Genomic DNA, 25,331 nt, shown 5'->3' with positions numbered 1-25,331 from the left:
CTGCTAAACAGCCTACAATGTCCAAGAAGCCCCCCCCCACCACAAAAAAATTATGCTGTCCAGTATGTCTAAGTGCTAAGGTTGAGAAACCCTGACATATGATTTAATCTTCAAACGATAAAGACTAAATCATAATGGCAATAACAATAATAACAATATAAATTTCAGCAAGAGATAACAGGTCATTTAAAATGCAAATATAAGCACAAATATAACTGTGGTCAAAAGGAAAAGACCTCATCTATCCTCCTAACAGGAGGCTTGCATGAGAAACATATAATAACATATCAATGATTTTCCAATTGAACCTCAAGAAGAATATCAATTTCAATCGATGTTTACAGTAATACAGGTCTAGTTTTTCCCGATGCTAATTCTCACTAATAAATAAAAATTGCCCATAAATATGAAGACAGAATATCTTGTGTGGATATCCCCAGCTTGATCTGGCAATGGTCATTTTAGCGTAGCAGGAGGGAGGGAGGAAGGGAGTAAAATAAGATGTTAACTGGAAAAAGTGCAACAGTCCTGTTCAGCTAGTTCAGAAAGAACAAATGCTTTTTCAAGACAGGGAAACTGAGGTACAAATGAGGGCTCATGTCATGTATGTAATCACTTGCATCAGGCTCTTCAAGGCTCTAGGAACACCTGGGGTCACTCCCCGGGGCTTTTCCTCCTCTTGAGCCCACAAGGTCCTAACCAGGACAAGCACCTACTTGGATTAAGCACCATTCAGACAGGCAGGGAACCGAGCCCAGCAAAGGAAGGGCTCTGGACAAAAGGGCTGCCCTTTGCATACAGTCTCACTGATTGCCAGTCTGAGATCGAAATGCCTGGAGCATGCTAGGCTCTGGTGGCTCCGTTGGTAGATCCCCAAACTCCTCCCACCAGAACTAGAATTCCATTAAAATGTTGCCAAATTTGGCAAAAAAGAATACAGAACACCCAGTTAAGTTTGCATTTCAGGTAAACAATATGCTTTTCCAGTAAAAATGCCCCATGCAATACTTTAGATACACTTTTACTAAAATTTATTTGTTTGAAATTCAAATTTAACTGGGTATCCTACATTTTATCTTGCAACCCTATCCCAGAACTTTAGCATCCCAAGATGGAAAGTCCAGTGGAACATGGGTATCATTCTCCATGCCATCCCTAATACTTCGTGGTAGCTGTTGGAGGAGGGTGAGAAGAGACCCCAGCTGTGGTTGGCAAAAGCCAGTGTCCTGATTTACTAGCCATAAGCATGGAGGGTGGGGGTGGTTGGAGGGCAGGCATGTTACAGATACTTGCCTTTCACACTGTGCAGTGGCTACTTCTGAAACTGGTGGAAAATCGCCAATCGTAGACAGTCGATAGGTACTTTCTCTTCTCACCCTTTTTCACGACCCCCAGACTTCACCTTCCATTTACCAGGGGGCTGTTTTATCCTTTTTTATTTTTTAAAAAGATAGTTGCTATAAGCTTGTTTTGAGAAAGAATTCTGAGAACAAAATATAAGCTGAGCAGACACACTGTTGACCATTGCCCCAACACAAGGCATTATCATGGATTCTGGCAGCTTACAGATTCCAAGATATGCCTTTCTATATCGACTCAAATCACTGGATAGAATCAAGAGAAAGAAAACTATTTCTAGACCACCAAAAAGAAGATCAGAGCAAAAAGAGATCATTATAACCATAATGATAAGGAAAAACCTATCACTGACATGGTCTAAAACCCGTATCTACAAGTATTGCAAAGTCCCATTTGTGAAGTTTATTTGACTACAGGGGGGCAGTGATGACAGCAAAAAACGTTTCCAACAACCACAGAGGGGTCTTTAGGTACTTCCTCTTCTGTGTCTTTTCGATCCACTCAAAAGTGATCCCCGCCATTTTGTTTTTCATGTCTGTACCCCTCACGTCTAGCTGGATGAACATCGCACTGAGCAAAAGAAGTTAAAGCTCCTACAGAAGAAACAGGTACAAATGCAAAAAGAAAAGGACCAGTTGCAAGGGGAACACAGCAGAGCCATCCTCGCTCGAAGCAAACTGGAGAGTCTATGCCGGGAGTTGCAGAGACACAACAAGACACTGAAGGTGTGTACTACCACCTGTCTGAATAACACGCTTGCATGCTGCACAGACACAGCCTTCTGCTACTCACGGAAAGAGTGCAAGTTTCTGACTTTCAATAAATCATTTTACCTCCCCAAGCCTGTTTCCTCAGCCCTAAAATGGGGATCCTACCAACGTCACTGGGTGGCGGGGGGAAAATTAAGTGAGGTCATATACTGAGAGTGCTACACAGGCCCTGACACAGAACAGGCTCTCAGTAAAACGTGTGGCATCCCCGCTTACCTTTTTCTTACCTTGAGTCTGTATTATTTTATTTTTTTCAAGGCAGACCTTAGTTCTACACTTGAAAATACAAATTTTCAAAAATCAGAGTTTTGTGTTATAATGAAATCTGCATGACATGAGAAAAATGGACAAAAACTAACTGACCCCATAAAGCAAGATTGAGAGCCCGAATGTCAATAGTCCGCTGAAAACAGAAGCCACTTGAAAAAACACTGACACTCTTCAGACTTAATGATTCAATCTAAAAATAATAGACTGATCACTTCATTCAGGCTGCATGGGTTTCCTTAATTACAGCGCAAGCCTCTAGCAGTGTGCCTAATTTGATTACACACAGACACTAGTTTCATTCAACAAAGCAAGATGCAGCACTCTCCAAGATAATACCGCATGCGTCCACAGTCCCCTTTCCAGCTGAAGATCTTAAAGCTTTTGACAAACAATAATTAATTAGACATCAGTATTCCTGTGAGATAGTTATTGTCACATGTGTTTAAAAGGAGATACTTTAAGAAGCAGAGAGATTCAGATCACTGCCACGTTTGCACAACAGAGTTGGGAAGGAATATGGCTCTGCACATTCCAGATGGTTTTTTGATATCTGGGAAATGGAAGGCCAGTGTGATGAACTATATCTCTCAAATCACAAGGTGTAGGAGAAGGACTCCTGGCATCTCTTCAATCATTGCAGTAGGGACAATCGGAAACGCGGGGTAAATGGCAGCCTGGGGATGGGAGCATCATTCTCAACTCAAGATACATATTCAAGTCAATAGCACCCTGTGTTTACCTAAGTCTGGCTTTCAGTAGTGTTGCATTGTAAGGAGATAAAAATTAAATCAGATACAGTGGAAAGAAAGATATATCAACAAAGATATTTAAAGAATGAAATGGGGTGGCTTGGGCTCTTTGGGTAGCATTCAAAGACAGAATGATGGAAGTGGCAAAGACCCTGTACCTACAGGGTCCACGCCCTCACTAACAGCTTCCAGTTGCGGACAATGAAGTATCATTATTATGCCAGGACTTGTGCTAAGTGCCTTACATATGTCATTTTATCTAATTTTCAGAATAACCTTAACAAGGGTTAACACCTCCATTTTATTGGTGAATAAACTGAGACTTGGCAGTCCTAATCAGTTGCCCACGGTGTAATGTTGCACAAGCAACAATTAGCTCTGGAGCATTTGTCTTTACTGAATTTTTGTCTAGTTGTTCTATCAACTGCTGAGGAAATCTCCTAGTATAATTGTGGAATTGTCTACTTCTCCTTTTAATTATGTAAATGTTTGCTTCATGCTTTTGAAGTATTAATATGATATGTATGCACATTTATGATTGTTTTTATTAAAAAAATTTTTAATGTTTACTTATTTTGGAGAGAGAAAGACAGACAAAGCATGAGTAGGGGAAGGCAGAGAGAGAGGGAGACACAAAATCCAAAGCAGGCTCCAGGCTCTGAGCTGTCAGCACAGAGCCTGATGCTGGGCTCAAATTCGCAAACTGGGAGATCATGACCTGAGCCAAAGTAGAGTGCTTAACCGACTGAGCCATTCAGGTGCCCCTCACATTTATGATTGTTATGTCTCCTTGATAAATTGACTGTTTTATCATTATGAGCTGTCCTTTGGTAATAATTGTTATCTTGATGTCTATATTATCTGATGTTGACATAGCTCCTCCAGTTTTCTCTTATTGTTTGCATGGTATATCTCTTTCCATGCTTGTTTCTAAGCCTGTACCTTTATATTTAAAGTGAGCCTCTTGTAGACAGTATATAGCTGGACCTTACTTATTTTCATTCTTACAATACCTCACTTTTAGAGTACTAGTCCATTAACATACAATGTAATTGGTCATGTGGTTGGATATACTTTTACTATTTTATTATTTATTTACTCTTTGTCATCTCTGCTTTAGGGTCCTCTGTTCTTTTCCTGCTTTCCTTTGGATTATCTGAATATTTTTAATAAAATCCCATTCTAATTTATCTCTTGGATTTTCAGTTATACTTCTTTGTATTTTCAGTGGTTGCTCCATGATTACTTATACATTCTTAACTTTCCACAGCCTACCTGGAGTTAACACTGTTATCATTTCACATAAGGTGTGGAAACACTGCAACCTAAATTGGTCCATTTACTGCCCCCCACCTTCAAACTATAATTGTTATGTGTATTGCATTCACATACATTGAAAAAGCCCATGAGGTACTATTATCATTTTTATTTTAAATGATCATATGCATTTTTTTAAAAAATTAAAGGCAAAGGGGCGCCCGGGTGGCTCAGCCCATTCAATGTCCAACTCTTGATTTCGGCTCTGATCATGATCTCATGGTTGTGAGATCAAGCTCCACGTTGGGCTCAGTGCTGAGCATGGTGGCTGCTTGGGATCTTCTCTCTCCCCCTCTCTCTCTCTCTGCCCCTTCCCTGCCCCTGCTCTCTCTCAAAAGAAAGAAACATTAAAAATAATAATCATAAATAAAATAACATAAAAATTAAAGGTAAAAACTGCTTTTTACTTACTCATATATTTAAATTTTGGACATTTTTTATTCTTTCTGAAGCTTCAACTTTCTGTCTGCTGTCATTCCTTCCCTTCAGCTTGAAAACCTTCCTTTACTATTTCTTGCCATAGAAGTGTGCTGGCAACTAATTCTCTTATGTATTTATCTTTAATCTTTAAAAATGTCTTTATTTTGTTTTTATTTTTGAAGGTTATGGTTATTGGATATAAAATTCTGGATTGGCAAGATTTCCCTGTTTTTCTTCTCTTTCTTTCAGCCTTTTATAGGTTCTATATTCTGTAATCTAACCTCCCATAGTTTCTGATGAAAATCAACAATAATTTGAATTGCTGTCCCCCAGTATGCAATAGTGCCATTTATCTCTGGCTACTCTCAAGGTTTTTCTACTGATCATTGGTTTTTAGAGTTTTGACCACTTTATATGCTGAGCTGCAGTTTTCTTCATATTTATCCTATTTGGGATTTGCCAAGCTTCTCTGCATCTGTAATTTATGTCCTTCACCAATTTTGGTAAAGTTTCAACCATTTTTCTTCAAGTATTTTTTATGTTTCATTCTCTCTCCTTTCCTCCTAAGATTCTAACCTCATGTGTGTTCAACCTTTTGCTATTGTCCCACACACGTTCCTTGGTCTCTCTTCATGTTCTTCACCAATCCTTTTTCTTCTAGCTTCACATTAGATCATTTATACTGGTCTAGCTCCCATTCACTGATTCTTTCCTCTGCCGTCTCCACTCTGCTCTAAGTCTGCCCAGTGATTTGTGAATTTCATATTTTGTAACTTTTAACTGCAGACTTTCCACTTGGTTCTTTCTTATAGATTTTTTTTCTGTCTTCGATTTCCTATCTTTTCATTCATTAAGATAATACTTAACTTTATAGTCATTAAGCATACTTATAACACCGGTTTTTATATTCTCCCTTGCTAATTCCACATCTGGGTCATTATGGAATGGGCCTCCTCCGATTATCTTTTCTTACGAGAATGGGTCACATTTTCTTAGTTCTTCATATATCTAGTCACTGTAGACTATACTCTGGATGTTGCAGCTGTTGTGTTGTGTAGCATATAGATTCTACTATACCCCTTGAAGAATGTTATTGTTGTTGTTGTTGTTGTTGTTCTTTTAGGCAGGCAATTAACTTGATTAGAGTCAAATTGCAAATTCTCTCTCTTGGGCAGCAGCTCAAACTCAGTTCATTTCTTTTTTCTTAATTAGGCTGCTTTGAGTCTGCCCTGCACATGTGTGGTTCAGGGTCAGCCAAAGATTTGGGCAGAATTTATTCACAGAATTTAAGGCTCTCTCTCTGACTCTCTCTTTTTTGGGAATCTCCTCTCATCTTTCTTTTTTTTTTTTTTTTTTTTTTTTTTTAGTCTTTTTTAATGTTTGTTTATTTTTGAGACAGAGGGAGATAGAGTGCGAGTGGGGGAGGGGCAGAGAGAGAGAGAGGGAGACACAGAATCTGAAACAGGCTCCAGGCTCTGAGCTGTCAGCACAGAGCCTGATGTGGGGCTCAAACCCACAAACTGTGAGATCATGACCTGAGCCGAAGTCAGACACTTAACCGGCTGAGCCACCCAAGTGTTCCTCCTCTCATCTTTCAGTGGCTGTAGTTGCCCATAACTCTTCATTCCTCGGACCAGAAACATGGTAGGTAGGTTTTCGATGAGAATTTTACCCATCCTATGCAACTGCCAATTTCAGTCTTCATTCAAGCAAAAAGCTATTTTAAAAAATTGAGAAACTTACAGTATACTATTTTTTACAGGGGTCAGCTTCCCTCTAGCATCTGCCTGATTCTGTCTTCAGTTCTCCAGTGTTTCTAAGTAGTTGTTTCTTGCATCTTGTCCAGACCTTATAGTTATTACCTGTAGAAGGGTCAAAATGGTATGAGCTTCCTTAGCCATACTAGTGAAAGAACCTAAGTATATCTACATCTAAAATCCATGTGCTGAGAGCTTGGGAAGATATAGAAAAAGAATGCATGCCAGGCTCTTCCCACCAAAAAAACTTAACTATTACTATTTTTTTTTAATGCTTATTTTTGAGAGAGAGAGGGTGAGCAGGGGAGGGGCGGGAGGGGGCGGGGAGGACAGAAGATCGGAAGCAGGCTCTGCCCTGACAGCAGCAAACCCAATGTGGGACTCAAACTCATGAACCGTGAGATCATGGCCTGAGCTGAAGTCAGACGCTCAACCAACGGAGCCACCCAAGTGCCCCTAACTATTATTGTTCTTTATTAAAATTGATTCTTCAGTGAGTCAAAAAAAAAAAAAAACCCACAAAAGCTCATAATTTAGAATAATTTAGAAAAAGATGAGTGAAGTTCTGAGACATGGGTTTATTTCAACAAAATATTCATATATTTGAAGCAATAAATGTGAACTTCAAACTATACTGAGGAAGAACTTTCCACTAAGAGATGGCTAAGTGTTTCAGGAAACACGATTTTAGTAAATGAATAAGTAAGATTGGTTATGAGAATATCACAGAATTTTAAGTGGAAAGGACTATAGGACTCATCTAGTCCAAGTTACTCATGTCTGTATGTAAATTATTAATTTATTGGTTCATTGAATAAACACTTACTGAATACTTATGAAGGATGTGCCAGAGCATAGCACCAGTTCTGAGATGCACAGTGATGCACAGTGATGCTTGCAGAGTCTGTTTGCTTAGTTATTTCAGACTTTGCCTCTCAATCTTACTGGCATTACTAATTTCCACTTTGAATTTCCACTTTGAAAATTTTACCTCTGACACCGTCCAAATTATTACAAATTCTTTATCATAGAATCAAATTTTATAAAATTTTGCTAGACTTATTTTTCTCTCAAAAGAAACTACTATAAAATGCAAAATGCTATTTTTTGGGCCAGGATTAGGTGCTATGATGGTTTGACCTGTGTTTAATACCACCCTAACACCCACACCTTCTTTCGGTAGCCAGTTGGCCAGTGACAAGCTCAGACTTGCTGACTATCACGGGATGGTTCTTTCATTTACTCGTTCATTAATGGATGGAATACAAATGCAAATGGCATTCAGATCATAGTCTGTAGTTCTAGAACTAGGAACCCATTGACCTCTAAGCTAATCTGGAGCAGTAAGGAGACAATCACTATCATAGGTATATTCGGTGACTCTTAGCAGCTGGCCATAATCATTCTTAGTGAAATATATATAGTAAGCGCTAGCCTACAAAGTTCAGGGAAATACCTTAGTTAATTTCCTCAGATTAAGAAGGGTAGGTATTTCCTATAATAACCCTAAAAAGTTGTCATTCAATGTTTACACCATGACTTAATTATGATTCAGATATCAGGAATTCTATAAGAGTTGGAGAATATGTTAATATTGTAGCATAAAAAGGACACTTACTGATAAATTCATATATTTCCAGAGCATAATTTTTAGCATCCGTTTTTATTTTGATCACATCATTCAACTATCATAAAAAAAGATTTGCACAATTCCTTCTATTTAAATCATTATTTCTTTTTAAAATTCCTATTACATAACTTGATCATGGGAGGCAACTAAATGTAGTATAATTTTACTTGCCAACCATGAACAAGCTCTCATAATAACAATTAATCAGAAGTGAAAGGCATCCTAAAATGTCTGGATCACTTTTCAGCAGTGTCTCTATCTTTGGTATGATAGAGCAAGATTAAACCCTTTGATTCTTAAAGAATGAGAGGAATCATCACAAAGCAAACAATTCTCAATATAGATATGGGGGAAATTTGGGCACATTGTTGGTAGTTAGCAATGAAGGCAAAGTTTGGATTTAGGAGAAAAGAGAACAGAAATGATATAAAAGTTAATTTCCAATTCTTACATGTTAACAAAGCGGAAGAGGGGGAAATTAGATGTTTCACTTGAGAGTTAAAAAAGATTTGAAACATAATATTGCTTTCAGATTCAAAATTTACATTGAACATCTCAATTACCCTATGTGACACATGGACTGATTGTTCTTTCAGAAATAAAACATCCAGCAAATTTTCTAAGATTTCTTTTTACATTCTTGAATTGCTGTAATTGATCTATAGCCATCTTCGTTTCCTTTTCAAGCTTTTTGATAAAGTTTTTCTTACTAAGAGAAAGTTTGTATTGAGATCACTTCTATTTACAAAACTTGGGTAACACAATTATGCAGTTAACATGCTGTAGTTTTTTTTTAGAGAGGAATATAAGATCTATTATTCTTCTTTCTGCACCAAACCAAGGAAACACAGGATCTGTCTCATCAATCAGTAAAGCCGAGTGGCCTTTTTTCCAGGCCACAGACAAGAAATCAAAACCGTGTTACTATGTGTTTGTTAGGAATCGCTACAGCTTATGCACTCAGCAGGAGACCCGTCATCTTTTAAAACAAGCCTATTCATCACCAACTATCAAATTCAAGGCCCTCATTGCACCTGCTCTGAGTGACTGTGTATTTACAACTGAAACCTTTGCTCACACATTTATTTTGGGGCTGAGCAAGGTTAGCTCCAGAGAACTGAGAAAAAAATGTCCTGCTTACCCTACACACTAACCTCCTTTTATGGACCTAACCCTGCGTTCTATAAACCCAGGTGCATGCAAACCAGCATAACAAAAGACTTTGCTTTTTATCCACAGGAGGAAACCCTTCAGAGGGCACGTGAGGAAGAAGAGAAAAGGAAGGAGATCACAAGTCATTTCCAGACTACTCTGACGGATATCCAGGCCCAGATTGAACAGCAGAGTGAGCGAAACATGAAGCTGTGTCAGGAGAACACAGAGCTTGCAGAGAAACTGAAAAGCATCATTGATCAGTATGAGCTCAGAGAGGAGGTGAGAAACACATCAAACAACTTAGGGGCACTATATATAGATCCAGATCTGGGCGGTGAAGGTGGAGAACTTGGTAATAAGAAAGTTATGGCCAGCCCTCTCAATTGATTAATATTTAGGATCAGATGTCTTTTGGTAGCCAAAATTAAAACAGGAGGTATTGCAAAATACCTGGCTGAAAGTCATACGGGATTTCTTCAAAACTGGAATCATTGCAGAGCAAAGCAATAACTAGGAAGTAGTAGGCCATCAGCACAGTTATCCTTGAAAATAGCATTTGTCGATTTTAAAAAACATTGTCTATAGAGCCGAGAAATATCTCACACACTCCTTCTTAAGAATCATCATGTCATGTAAATGAAGGGTCTGTATTCTATATGCTCCACAAGCCAATAATAGTATTAATGATGTAATAATTATAATATTAATGGTATTATTTATTCAGTGCTGAATTGGTGCCAGGAAAGGTGCTGAGTACTGCACTTTACATACAATATGTCATTACATTGTCTCAACAACCTTATGCCCTAGATAATACCCTATTACCCACATTATATAGATGGGAGGCATAGGCTATGAGGTTCATCACCTACCCATTGTCACAAAAGCCAAAAGAGTTTTGCTTTCAATAGTTTACATTAGGGAGACTAAAAGGGCCTTTTATTATTTCAAAGTTATATCTGGATATTGAATACATTTTGAAGACTTCTGAGGCCTTCTCAAGATCTTTATATACATTATTTTCCTCTTTCCACACAAATATTAAAATGTCTGCCTTAAATGTCACATAACATAATCAGAGCAGCTCTGTTGGCAACATGAGGATTTTATCAAGAAAGAAACTGAGCCAGTAGCACACAGAAGCAGCAGTTAGATAAGTTGAGGAAACCCCTTACAGTAAACCAAAATGCCGTGTTACCGTTTTGTCTTATCACTAAGATCAATCCTACACCACGTGGAGGCTCAGGCAGAAGCAAAAGAGAGGAAGCTAAAAAAAAAAAAAAAAATCCATACTCTTCAGAGGGATCCCAGAGAAGAACAGAATAGACCCAGTAGACCAGTTGTACATTCTTGGGATTGGTTCTAGATGAGCCCGAAGGCTAGAATTCCTTGCATCCTCTTGCCGATTAGACTTCCTAATGACTAAGAAATTCTCTGCACTAAAGTAGAATTGGAAGCTTCTCTTCACTAAGCCAGTTGAGAGGTCAAAAGAGGTAGAGGAGGAAGTAGCAATTTGCATATCAATTCACCTGTGACCCTTAGCCTTGTTTTGCCCAGCATCCAACAGAGTTCAAGTGGGGGGCTCCCCACCCAGTCCCAGACTCTGGGCTACATGCTGGTACCCCAGAGCTGCCTCACAACCCTTGAGACAAGAATGTGGAAGGGAATTCACTACAACAAATTGTATTAATGTGACTGAAGGTGGTTTTATATCTATAGATCTCACCAAGATACTGAGTGATGGTGCCATAGCCCTTCCTTGCAGTATGCATCACCTTGCTATCTAGCATCATAACTCACCTTCGTATCTAGTCGTTGCTAAATTCAGAAAAATAATGTTGGGAGCTTCTGGGGTTAACATTACTGAACTTTGGCACCTCTGCCTTTTGCAGCCACCTTTGCATAATGCAAAATGCAGGGGACTGCACCAACTTATGACTTTTATATAGAGCCATAAGTGATGCCAATGCATTTATCCACCCCCCCCCCATGTTTTAAATCCTGAAACCCGGAAAACATGTGTGTCGATACTATTTTTTTTTTATTTTACGTTATTCAGCACCAATAATAAGCCAAGCTTGATATGTGCAATTTATTTTTCCTTAGCATCTGGACAAAATATTTAAACACAGAGAACTGCAGCAGAAGCTGGTGGATGCAAAACTGGAACAGGCACAAGAAATGATGAAGGAAGCAGAGGAGCGACACAAACGCGAGAAGGAATATGTACTTATCATTTAGCCAATGTGCTTGTCTGGTCTGCCTGGGGGTCAGGAACCCCTGAGAAAGTTGTTTTTGATCATAGTCACAGAGCACTAGACCGATGGGGAGAACCTGGGCTTCCCTGGAGAACTACACTGGCCAGCCAGTAGAAGGCACTGTACCCCCACGGTTTTTTACATAAAATAGTCATGCACCCATTCAACAAATCTTTTTCAAGCACCTGCCCTGTGCTAAGCGTCATCCGGGGCACCGGGGTTTAGCAGTGAACAAGACCAAAAAGGCCGTGTCCCGGCATGGAGACTAGAATCTAACTAAGAAAAGACAGGCAATAAGCAAGGAAATGAACAAAGAAGTAAAATTTCAGATAATAATAGGTGCTAGTAGAGAAATAAGGAGGAACTGCAAAGGGGCAGAAGGAGGGAGAGCCTACATTAGACTGGGTGGCCAAGACGCCTCCCAGAGGGGAGGATGCTTGAGCTGAGCCCTGCCTAGTGACAGGGAGGCAGAGAGGAGGCCTCCAGCAGCAGTATGTAGCAGCAAAAAAGACCCTGATGCTGGAACTAGCTTGGGGTCCCCCAGATACAGAAAAATGTCACAGTAGCAAGAGCATGTGGACCCAGGAGGAGAAAGGTTCCAAATGAAGTTGGAGACATAAGCAGGGGCCAAATTGTGTAGCTTTATAGGCTTGGGAAAGTAGTTTGGATTTTATTCTAAATATACTGAGAAAGTCTGGGTAGTTTTAGCTAAGGAAGTAACATGATCTGCCTTGTATCTCTAAACGATGAATCTGGCTCCTGGGTGGAAAGTGAACTAAAAGGGGACAAGGAGTCTACTGCAGCAATCTGGAGGAGACACGATGATGGCTTGGCTTGGGGACATGGCAGTGGATAAGGAGAACTGGACACGGACAGAAGTTACGTTTTCAGTACAAAACCAACAATCGGTGCTCTATACTGAAGATGGTGGCAGTGAGGAAAGGGAAGAGTCAAGGATGACTCCTGAGTTTTGGAGTTTAAGAAACTGAGTGGTGGCTTTTAATGACATCTCATTAACCCCAAACCTTCTGAGCCAGCTGTAGGGCCCGTCTCCAGATGAGAGAATTGAGGCTCAAAGAAGATATACCACTTGTTTAAGGTCACACACTGCTAAGTGATGGATATGTGTTGGTCACACTGCCCAACACATCACATCTCCAATGTGTCTGTCTCCAAAGCCCAAGCTCTGTGATAATACATCACACTCAGACATGTGTTTCAGAGGCATGAGTTGAAGTGTGCGTCTGCTGCTGGGAAAAGGGATTTAAAATGCAATCAATGGACTAATCATGCAAATTTGGCCATTTAGTAATTGATCACAAACTTTGCAATTACCGAAAATCAGACTAGAAGAGCAATTTAATAATAACTATGGTTATCACACATGGCAGCAAAAGGGCGAATTTTGGAGAACATAACCTGGTGGACATTGGATAATCTCAAAGCAGAAGCCCATGTGCTCTTAACAAAAAGATTAAGTTGTTAAATCCATCTACAACCTACCTCTCAAAATAAGAAAGCATTTAATTATTATTCAGAATTCAAGAAAACAGATACCCCACTATTGGCATAATTACCCTGTCAGGCAAAATATGCTTCCTGTAGGATATCAGTACATTTGGCACATAACACATGAGACATGACAGAGGAATAACTAGGCAGAGATTCATTTGAAAGAGACTAGGGGTCGTTTTGAGGTGACCCAGCCTTAGCAAGAAGTTAACATACTCCCCTGTTTTTCTACCCTGGTTTAGCAAAACAGCAGATTTAAGTAAAAAAAAAAAAAAAAAAAAAAGAAGAAGAAGAAGAAGAAAAATTAGCCCCCCCAGTTCTTCAAAGATGGCCACCTACCCAGATTCCAGCTATGATGCTTCTTTTTGAAAGTAATGAAATAGCAAATCGGAGCTGGAGGGTTCCTTCATCCCAAGCAGAACAGGTAGCCATCTTCCTCTCTCGGCCAGGGAACCACCCACCACAACTGGGCTCCTGAGCCTGCTTAGTGAAGAACGTGCCACATGCTCAGATGGCCAGAGGGGACCCTACAGGTCTTGTAGACCACAGCTGCCTCAGACCTCCATGGGGTGGGTCTTGGCGCTTCTATAACAATGAACTTTCACTGTTCTCTGGGAGGCATGGAGGAAGAGATACAACCCATTTTCACAAATGGAGGCATTGAGCCACGAGAAAAAGATAAACTTGGATAAGAAAAGAGATGCCTCCAAGTTTTTTTATGTAATGATTTTATCATTTTTTGTTCTGATTACCAAAAAAAAATGGGCATTTTTTTTAAATAGGCATAAAGAAAAAATATATAAGTCAGTCCATCTTCAAAACCACTAGAAACTTTTTTTTTTTAATGTTTATTCATTTTTGAGAGAAAGAGAGAGACAGAGCACAAGCAGGGGAGGGCAGAGAGAGGAGACGCAGAAACCGAAGCAGCCTCCAGGCTCTGAGCCGTCAGCACAGAGCCCAACATGGGGCTTGAATTCACAAACCATGAGATCAAAGTTGGATGCTTAGCTGACTGAGCCACCCAGGTGCCCCTAGAGTAGAAACTTCTTAAACTGATGGCCACCTACTTGACTAATCAGATTAACTCATGATGTCCACCATTCTGTCTGTAAACACACTAACAGATCCCTCAGTATGTTGAATCCTGTGACTGGACAGCTACTCCAGTGTCTACACATGGGTTCCCAAGTTAAGGAAGACGGCGCTGACCACAAATCAGCTCTTTGCACCCAAACCTTTTCTTTCAGTTATCCTTGATTTTGTGTTATGAAAACCGACAGAATGATGTAGAAACTGATGAAATGTAAGTGTGAAAAGAAAGAACTGTTTCTATGAAAATGATGCTTAATGCTTTGAAATGCCAAATAGCACAAAACAATTGTCAAGTTAGATGGGAGTAGCTATAAAGGACTTGGAGAAAGTGGTAAAACTTATCCAATCCAGCTTCTTCACAAATAATCTTAAGTCTTTAGGTTTTAGTACTATTGTTTAAAAAACTAATGTATATACAACAACAAAAAGCTTCTCTGAATGCCAGTCAGAAGACCCATACCCAAGGGTGGCTCAGTTGGTTAAACATCTGACTCTTGATTTTGACTCAGGTCAGGATCTCACAGTTCATGAGATTGAGCCCCGCATCAGGCTCTGTGCTCATAACACAGAGCCTAAGATTCTCTCCCTCCCTGCCCCTTCCCTCCTCACACACTCTCTCTTGCTCTCTCTCACAAAATAAATAAATAAATAAATAAATAAATAAATAAATAAATAACTTAAAAAAAAAGAAGACCCATACCCAAAACAAAGACCATAGCTTTATATAAAAATCAATAAGTAAACATACATCTTAAGTTCAAATAACATGTTTTACATATGTGTATGTCATATTTATGTCTAGAACAACATTTTCAATTTAACCTGTCAGCTTCCAGTTCTGATTATCTTTGACATGAGAGCCTTGGTTGTATTTGAAAGGCTGCCTCGTGGAAGAGGAATGAGACTTCTTTTGTAAATCTTATACAAGATTTGGAATAATAGGTCAAGTTTGTAACTCAGTGTTTCTCAAAATACAATCCATGGACCACCAAATCCCAAACCATCTTGTTTATTTGCTCTAACTACAGACTTGAATCACACCTATACTTCCTAACTTACATTCTTTGAGAGGGATCTGCATTTTAACATGCTCCTTAGGAGACACTGGTGCATGCTATGGTGGAGAACTGTGGTCTAGGAGAATAACCTTGAGTTCAACATAAGGCAACAGTTGCTCACAATAATGATCTGGCAGGGGGAGGGGGGGTTCTGGAAATGTTCAAGCAGGGACTGAATGATGACTGAACAGGATTGCTAGACTTTTCCAGAATTTGGTGGGAGGTTAAATTTTGTGTGATTTATGCTTGAGTTGAAGATTATTTTTCTCTTTTATCCCTAAGAACCACAAATCTTTAGTTGAGAATCCAACTTTTTAGACGCTGTTTTCTTAGCTTTCTTAGATACTTTGCCAAGCTCCCAAAAAACTACTTAAGAGGGTTAATTAGCAAGTTATTCCATTTCATCCACAAATTATAACCAAATGGTAACGTAAAGAGCAATCTGACAATCTTTCCACGTGTTCTCTCTTCTCACAGTTGCTGAACCAGGCAGCAGAGTGGAAACTTCAAGCCAAAGTGCTGAAGGAACAAGAGACAGTCCTGCAGGCTCAGGTGAAATGGGGGGTTGCGGGGGGACAACCACACATGGGGTGTGCTCTCCTTGTTGCCACATTAACAGGCTATGAACCAAAGGTACTCTCCACCAGGCCTTAACATGTGGCGGAGGCGAGGGGAGCAGGAGTTAGAAATGAAGAATAACTTCATATTTATTATTTTAAAGTAAAAATAAAAGCACCACATTATACCTGAGAAAAATAAATGGTCCGCAACAACAACATCGAGTCAAAAGGTTTGCTGACATATGAATGAGGGCACCCGACGGGCAATCGGAATGAGTTGGTGTCCTGGTTCCTGCCTATCTGTTCATAATATGTCATCTCTCTCTCTCTCCTCCCCGTGATCCTATTAAAGTAAGAATGAAATGTGAACGGATCACATGCGCCATCTAGAACTCTCAATACTGAAAGTATCCTTACCTATTTGATATTATTTATAATCAAAAGAAATGAGGAAGATAAAGTCAGCACCAAAGTTCTTGTGCTATCGGAGGTTGGCCTTGTCGGTGATAAGTGACTAGGGATGATGGACAAGTAGGGAACAGTTTTGATCTGGCTTTGTGATGTCATGTGTGTGTTTTGATTAGACTACAAGAATTCATATTTCAGACTCAAAGATAAAAAGCCTCGTGCAACAGATGACTCTATCCATCCCTCCCTTGCCCTTGGGGCTCTGCCCCTTCTGGCAAAAGTTGCCTGTCGGGTTCTGGATTAGGCATCCTAGGTCTGAGCCAGAGAGAGACACTAGCGCCCCTGCTGGGAGAAATGAGCCAGTGCTAAAGACACTGTAAAGTCACGTAGAGCAAATTCACAGAAAGTGAGGAAACCGGAAGCCTGGCGAGCTGGGCAGCTGTTAATTTAAGATTTGGATAATTCACTTGTAAATGTTTATGTGCTGCCTGCTATACACTTGTCCACTGTAAAAACAAAAACAAAAACAAAAACTTTGTTCATTATACGAATGAACAAGTTCATTGAAAACTTGCTTGTATGAATACTTGTTCATTTTTTACAAAGCATATGAGAAAAGATAAGACACTCACAAATAAATTTATTTGTGGGTAATAAAATCACAAATTATACCACTGCAGACAAAACTGCAGATCGCATTTTCATAGCTCACCTTCCTAATGCATAGTTTTTCCAGTGTGTGTCCCGAATGTATTGATAAATTGTTTTCCCTCAATAACATAAAATAACATAATTAACATAACATTGATAAATTGTTTTCCCTCAATAACATAAAATAACATAATTAACATAACATAAAATCACATAAAATAACATAAAATCATTTGTAAATACTAATTACATAGAGATTTGAACCATGTTTCTTACTGTTAATAAAATCAGCAGGTCCAGAATTAAAAAACTAAAATCTAGAGTTACAAACTCAAGGTCATCCTTTAGGGAATCCCAGAACCATCACATCATGGTTGTGGGGTAGGCGGCAGGCAGCGGCCACTCTCTAAACAGAGGCAGGCAGGAGGAAAGAAGGTGTGACCTCACAGTCTTGAAGAGACTCCAGAGAATTGAGGCAGGGCTCCTGGCCCTATCTCTGTACTATTCTCAGCACAGAGCCTTGAGGGGTACAAGAGACAATATTTGAAGCTATTCATTGTTCATATCATCTATGACAAGCAATCTCTACTCCTCTCGATAAATGGTGATAATGAACTTGAGAAGAGTAGATTAATACCATTAGACATGGGGTTAGAGAGTCATTCATTCAGCTGGCATCAGAATCTAGGCCTCAAATGACCTGTGGAATGAAACATAAGGGTATGATCCAATGCCACACCTCAAATTTGAAAAAGCATCTACCAGGAGTTTTAGACTTGCCAATGTTCCTCATTCGTTCCTTGATATTGACAGAGTCCAGAGACCAGGGTCAGGGTCCTGGCTCTTCTGCTCAGAATTTGTCTGACCTTGTGTAATTCATCGAAATCTCCCTAAACCTAAATTTCTTTGCCTGTAAAATTAGAATACTGTAATGCACCCATGATCCCAAGTTGGAGTTCTCTAACCTCTGGGAGGCTCATTACTTTTCAGTATTTCCAAAACATAACAGCATAACAGCAGCTACTATTTAAAATATAGTTGTTTTGGGGCGCCTGGGTGGCGCAGTCGGTTAAGCGTCCGACTTCAGCCAGGTCACGATCTCGCTGTCCGTGAGTTCGAGCCCCGCGTCGGGCTCTGGGCTGATGGCTCAGAGCCTGGAGCCTGTTTCCGATTCTGTGTCTCCCTCTCTCTCTGCCCCTCCCCCGTTCATGCTCTGTCTCTCTCTGTCCCAAAAATAAATAAACGTTGAAAAAAAAATTTTTAAATATAGTTGTTTTGGGGGGTGCCAGGGTGGCTCGGTCAGTTGAGCGCCCAACTTTTGACTTCAGCTGAGGTCACGATCCCAGCGTCGTGGGATTGAGCCCCGCATCAGGCTCCACACTATGCATGGAGCCTTCTTCGGATGCTATCTCCCCCTCTGTACCTCTTCCCCACTCACACACACTCTCTAAAAATAAAAATTAAAAATGATAAAAGAAAATAAGATATAGTTGTTTTTGACATATCAGTTCTCACTCAGCAGCTATATGGCAGTGATTCACATGTTTGGTTAAGTTTATAAAAGGAAAATGAGTTAATGAATATGTAAGATATGCAGTTTGCCTTCAAGTTATGCATGCAAAGCACTTAGCCCCATACCTGGCCCATAATTAGCATAATTAATTCAACCAATATTTGTTGAGCACCTACTCAGTGCTAGACAAGGTTCTAGGTGCTGGAGATAGACTAATCCATAAGAGAAGCAAAAGTCCCTACCTAATTAAACACAGTGATAATACTACTAATAAAAATGCTAACAATTAGTGTATGAGCTAACATTACTATTATTTCATAGGTGAGGATCTACGTAGAGATATATGAGACAAAAGGAGTCTTTGGTTACAAAAAAGTTTATGAACCCCGGAAAAGATGATCTCAAGACCTTGTGCAGCTCTAGTTCCTGAATGTAGACAGCTTCCAGAGCAGAAGCAGTGCGGCCTAAGCTGGGCTAACCCCGCCTTTTCCTCCATTGCCTTGTTTTCTGTGGCGCGTGGCTCTCTCTGCAAGGACACCCCTTTGTCTCCTGTCTTCAAGGCACTTTTCAAAACTTCAACAATGACTTCAAGAAGAATATAGTAGCCCCCAAACCCTATGTATAAAAATGTTTAAAAATTCCTCTTGAAAACTGTCGATGTTGTAGCTTTAAAACCTTTAGACCTTGAAAAACAAAATCAATCACAGATTTGATTGCAGAGCACTTGAACCCTTCCTTCGGGTTTAGAACTGCTTTAAAGGAGTGGGGTGGTAGGAGGCAAGAGGGCTCAAGTCCCCATTTCCACATTCCGAGCTAAGGAAATATCAAGGACAGATTATGTTTAACTAGATGAAGTCACCTTCAGCCATAAGACAACAGCTTGCCAGGTTGGGGCATGATTCTCACTTAGCAAAGAGATGTCTGGCTTTCAATTATACAAACCATGGCAACAGAGTAAATGTCAGAAATGATCAATGGAATACAATTGCCACTACACATAGAGTGTTCACTGGATCGATAAGGATGCAGATGGGGGATGTGGAAAGTCAGCAACACCGACGCAGCCACGCAGCCACAGAAACACTGCCCAAGGGGAAAGATCATTGGGTAAATTTGGTTTGGCTTTATTTAGTTTTTTCTTTTTTCTCTCTTTCTTTCTTTTTCCTTTCTTCCTTTCTTTCTTCTTTCTTTCTTTCTTTCTTTCTTTCTTTCCTTTTTTTGGTAAATTAAGGACAGCAATCACAGCCTTTAAACCGGAAGTCCTCACCTTATGTATCTAGGATGAGAGGACATTACTCTGCAACTGCTATTATAATCGGACGTGTTCCCAAATCAAATATCACAAGTTCGCTAAGACAATTCCTGGACATGCTTTTGTTTCCTGTATGCTGTGAACGTTTGTAATTAAAATTTGGTGCCCCAGTAAAAGAACGTATGAGTTGCTCACCCACATAACAGTGAAAATGTTGCAGCAACTGTTGTGGTGACTCACCCTAGAACAGTCCGTTTCTATTTCTGCCTCTGGCAGGAGTACTGTGGATGACCTCTGGATGTCCCTTCCATGCTTCTCTGAAATACCAAAATAAGAGCAGGAATATGACACATGAAACCAAACGTGCATCATGTCAGCGTGATAGTGAGAGGGAACATATACCAAACAAATATCCACAAAGTAAACAAGAAGTGTCCATTTTGAGTTAGCACAAGTAAAGAGTTTTAGAGTTGTTTACCTGAGACAAGCATAATCCACACAGGTTTTGCCACCTGCCACAAAGAGGTCAAATAGGAAGAAAGGCTGAGTATGAAAAACAGTACTTAGAAGGGGAAATGTGGAGTTACTGTTTCATGGGTAGAGACTTTCAGTTTTGCAAGATGAAAGGGTTCTGGAGATTGGTTACACAACAGTGTGAACGCAGTTAACAATACTGAACTGTACATTTAAAATAGTTGAGATGGTAACTCTTATATTACATGTATTTGCCCCAATTAAAAAGAAAGAACAACAGTGGAGAGAAGGAAAAAAACAAAAACAAAAAACAGTCACTAGAAAAAGGCCAGAAGTGGTAATGAAATGAGACACTTCTTCCTGGCCCTCTGGGTGTGTCTGCCTTCCCCCATGCCACAAGAAAACATGAGGAAAGGAAACAAAACCTGCCCGATGTATACACCCAAAAGACCATTTTTGCCCAAAGGAAGGGGAGAAGCTGGCCAAGGTGGGCACGGTTGCTCCTGCTGATACTGTCAAGGTTGTGCCAGCAAGATGGGCTGTGCACGCGCCCACTCCTGCTCTGCCTGTCTGCAGCCTGCAACGACCCGGCTGCGTGAGCAGCTTTGAGAGGACCTGCTCCAGGGACGGTAGTATCTGCCACCCTCCCGTAACTCTGCAGGAATTCCCGAGAAGTGGGGAAAAGAAAGGCGAGAAAGTAAGAAAAACCAACTTCACAGGATATGTAAATCCAAGAATGCAAATGAAGGTGGAGAGGATCAGCTGGGAGTAGCTGTCCTCACCCTGGACCACTAGATTATGTGCAGTAATATAGATAGCCAGTCCAGTAGAAGTTTATCCTCAGATTAAGGACTTGACCTACTCAAGGGCCCTGAAATCAATTCAGTGGATCCCAGCCACTACTTCAAAAAAAGTGAAACAGAACTAAACAGAATGTGTCAAGAGTGCATTGCACATAATGAGTAAGGATTGTCTTATGCAGTGTGTGTGTGTGTGTGTGTGTGTGTGTGTGTAAAACCCTACTACACCTTCCTGGCCATGAACTCCCTGGTGCCCTTTTATTCAGTCTTCTTTCATCTGTGTGCCAAGGAATCATGAGAAAAAAAAATTTAGGCCACCAGAGTTGCCCCCAAGCTCTGTCACATATGCACGGAACCAACATGTGATTTCAAAATGATACTCAGATGTTGTTTGACTTTTCTTTGGAAAATCTATCCTACAGAAAGGTTTTACGTTATCATTCCGTTGTTCTTGTTTACTGCAGTGAAATCTCTGCTATTCTACAACATTTGAGAATGACCCCTTCTCGATCAGCAGATTTTCTGGGTTCTAGGGGTAGTCTGATTCCCATACTCTCTACCTCTCACCCCCAAGACTGGGAACTCTCCCGTCTACTGGCTTCCAGTTAGTAGTTTTTCTCTTTCAAAAGGACAGTGTCCCAGGTACCACCAGCTAGTCATTTGGTGCCCATTTGAGGAGCTGGGGTTTGCTCCAGCATTCAACAGTACCAAACACTCATTCGAAAATGGAGGCCTTCCTAACATGTATCATCCATATTAAATCTCCACTCATAGCATGCTATTCTAAAATCATTTTTTAAAGCAAGATTTAATTAGTGTATTGCTGTCTCTAGCAATCAAGTACTTAACACACTCTCCTTCCCTGTCCTGCTTTATTCCTACTTCAAATTACCTTATTCCTTGGAAAAAGGATATAGAGGTAGAAAGTACTCCTGAAGTGAACCACACGCTTGCCAATGCTAACCCATATGATGTTTTATACTGTGTGCATATTAGAAAAGGCATTCCTTCCTCGAGACTCATTCTTTCCATCTGTAGAAAATTCGTATAATAAACTGATTTTGATGAACAGGGACATTTAACTGCTATTGGCTATAACACTGTCTTCATAAACATACAAAACCAAATGGACTGAAATGCAAATGGTTGGTTGTTTAGCGTGGCACAACGGGTATGATTGCAGCCACCCATGTCGGGTCCACCTTTTCTACCACTTCTTTTCATTTTTCTACATTCTCACTTCTTTCAAGACCAAGTTCAAGGTTAGCCTTCTCCACAAAAACATGGCTTACGTGGTCACCTGCCATGCTCACTTCCTTCTCTGACTGACACCATCCTGAACAGACTTGGCACTTTGTAGTATTCCCTGTCCCATCATCAAGTTGTCTTTGAGATTATCTTCCCATCACGTGTGCACGTCTCTCAGAAACAGTAGCCACATGTCCAATGCTTTGCACATAGAGTCAATGTGTATGTTCGGTGCTCAATAAAAGTGTGTTGGGAAAAGTTAGGCTGTAATGAAACGGTGATGACACATTTTCTTATTCCATTTTTTTCTTTAAAGACGTACTGCAATCATACTCACTGACTTAGGTTGATGTCATAGTAAACAAAAGAACAGAACACATTGTTAACATTGTGTTGAGGATTCCTTTAAATCAACTTTCTTCTCAAATAATGAACGATGCCATGTTGTTTTGTTCTGGAAGCATGCTTAAAGCAGCTCTAAAATAGATCTACTTTTCCCCTTATTTACAGCTTACTCTCTATTCCGGAAGGTTTGAAGAGTTCCAGAACACACTGACAAAAAGCAATGAGGTGTTTGCCACTTTCAAACAGGAAATGGATAAAGTGAGTACACAAAATACTGACATTTTCTATTTTGACAGGCAATTCTCCTTTGAGTTCATTTCTGTCACGTTAAGATCTTTTGGTGCATTTCATGAAGTAATGAAACATTTATACATGCAAATAAGATTTGGGCTGTGTTTTTTTATTGGTAATTATCTGGTGAATTAATCTTACAAAGAGTCCAAAAAACACCAGGATCTATTTTCACCCTGAGAAAAAAATATTTTCCTTTTCTAGTCCATGGAGAGCTAAGAAAAAAAAACACAAAAGCTAGCAATTTAACATTATGCTGTTTATACTGAAATTTTAAAAAATCTAATTTTAAAGATTAAAAAAACAACTTTCATACAAATATGCAACAGAAGAAGTTTAGAATAGAAAATACCATTTCATATAATCCTTCTTCGAAGAGAATATACGTAGTATGATATAACCGACAGAGCCTTGAATGAGAAGCCTAAATTCAAATTCTGGGTGTGTTCTTCTCCTCATGTAGTACTAGACGATCCACTTAACGTCCTTCCAATTTTATTTTTCTTATCTACAAATTAACATACTATTTCCCTTGCCTAATACACAGATTGTAAAGTTCAAATACATGTTTTTTAATGTTTATTCATTTTTGAGAGACAGAGAGAGACAGAGCGTGAGCGGGGGAGGGGCAGAGAGAGGGAGACAGAATCTGAAGCAGGCGCCAGGCTCTAAGATGTCAGCACAGAGCCCAACGTGGGGCTCGAACTCACAAACCACGAGATCATGACCTCAGTGGAAGTCGGATGCTTAACCAACTAAACCACTCACGTGCCCCATATTAATATATTTTTAAAGGGTTTTAAACTTTCTTACACTCTTTTACAAATATAAGGTGCTAAATATTACTGGACATATGTTCAAAATTTATTTAATCCAGTGTTTTCCCAAAACAAAATCAGCATCAGAATTGTGCTTCTTAATGGGCATAGGCATTAACCTTTTTTAAGTGCAAAAAGCATCCTTTTAAAACCACTTTCTTAAAATTATATGATAAATTTCACAATTCAGTGAACAAACGTAAGTAGGTCAACACTTGTTAGAAGTTATAGCTTTCTCACTCCGGGATGGATCTATCCATTTTTAAAAACCTCTCTTCATTATAGAGTGTTAAGATTGGAATAAATATTAGAGCAAGAAAAGTGTTTTTATTTATTTCAAAATTACATAGTTTTAAGATTGGAATAAATATTAGAATAGGAGTTTTAAATCTGGGGTTTATTTATAGACTTTTAAAGTTGACTCAGCAAAAAAAAACCAGCAAAAAAAATGATGTGCATATTGTATTTCTTTGAGTATGGTCCCATCAAATCCTTAAAGGGGTTGATGACTTTTAAACTAAAACTACTAAACTTGGTTAATAAATGATCAAAATTAAAAACCATTCAAGGCTCACCTAGCTTCTCTATAAAGCCCAGGGCTTAGCCTGGGCCCAGCCTCCTGCCTCCAAGTGTACTCAGCCTCAGGCAGCATGGCACATAGCAGCAAGGGCCCAGGTATGGCTCATCCAGGGGAACAAAACCTGATTACATTGCTGTCCTTTGCTGCATCCAAGCAGAGCAGAGATCCAACCGTTTCAGTTTCAAAAAGGATGAGCTGCATTTTATCCACTTCTGTTCCCTCCACCCAACTCCCCACTGATGACCAGCAGACACTCTTCACACATTGCATTAAATGCAATGAAATAACTCTAGTTCCACTCTTCTGCTAACTCGCCTGAATATTCTTCCACCTCTCTGAGCGTCAGTGTCCTCAGTGAGAGTGGAGGTGAAAACAGAACCTTCCTTATGGGACTGTTTCCAAGACGAAATGAATGATGTGTGTAATCACATTCTGTGACTCCCACCACACTCTACAAATGTGAAGATTGAGAGGGAGCAGGAAGATGGCAGTGGAGTAGGAGGACCCTAGGCTCACCTTTCCCACAAATACAACTAGATAACTATCAAATCATCCTAAATACCGCAGAAATTGACCTGAAAACTGGTAGAATGCACTCCACAACGAAAGGGAGAGAAGAGGCCAAATCAAAGATGGTAATAAATGCAAAGCCATCGTTTAGGGGAGAAATAGATCACAGCTGCTATGGAGGAAAAGAAGCTGTGGTCTTGGAGAAGAGTGAGAGAGAGAGAGAGAGAGAGAGAGAGAGAGAGAAGTACACAGGGGAATACACAAGGAGAACATTTCCCCAAAGCCACTGGCTTGGAAAATGAAAGGGGCTGAGTTTTGGAAGTTCTTGCAACCAGCAGGTCTTAAAGCCTGGAGTTTTAAAGGTCAGTAGGCTTGGATAGGATAGACCTGGAGGGTACTATACTGCTCCTGGAGAGAAGGTATACAAAAAACCTGTGGCAGACAATGTGGAAACAACTATCTGAAGAGTGCCTGGGGAACACCGTAGGGAAATTATTCCCTCTTCTCAGAGTGTGTCTCTGAGAGGCAGCATTC

General features: G+C 39.9%; 1 protein-coding gene across 2 annotated transcripts in view; it reads left to right on the top strand.

Annotated features, from left to right (window-relative positions):
- The window catches only part of TXLNB (taxilin beta), a 53,214-nt gene that overhangs the window by 15,961 nt on the left and 11,922 nt on the right, over positions 1 to 25,331 (top strand). For both annotated transcript variants that reach the window (XM_045499831.1, XM_045499830.1), the window contains 5 exons: positions 1,914 to 2,084; positions 9,512 to 9,706; positions 11,534 to 11,653; positions 15,825 to 15,899; positions 22,764 to 22,856. In XM_045499831.1, coding sequence (XP_045355787.1) covers positions 1,914 to 2,084; positions 9,512 to 9,706; positions 11,534 to 11,653; positions 15,825 to 15,899; positions 22,764 to 22,856 — 654 coding nt within the window. The remainder of the gene's footprint in view (positions 1 to 1,913; positions 2,085 to 9,511; positions 9,707 to 11,533; positions 11,654 to 15,824; positions 15,900 to 22,763; positions 22,857 to 25,331) is intronic.

The sequence above is a fragment of the Leopardus geoffroyi genome, chromosome B2 (genome assembly GCF_018350155.1).
Source record: "Leopardus geoffroyi isolate Oge1 chromosome B2, O.geoffroyi_Oge1_pat1.0, whole genome shotgun sequence".
Taxonomy (NCBI): domain Eukaryota; kingdom Metazoa; phylum Chordata; class Mammalia; order Carnivora; family Felidae; genus Leopardus; species Leopardus geoffroyi.
Note: the sequence above shows the minus strand (reverse complement) of the source record. Positions and strands in the feature narration are given on the sequence as shown.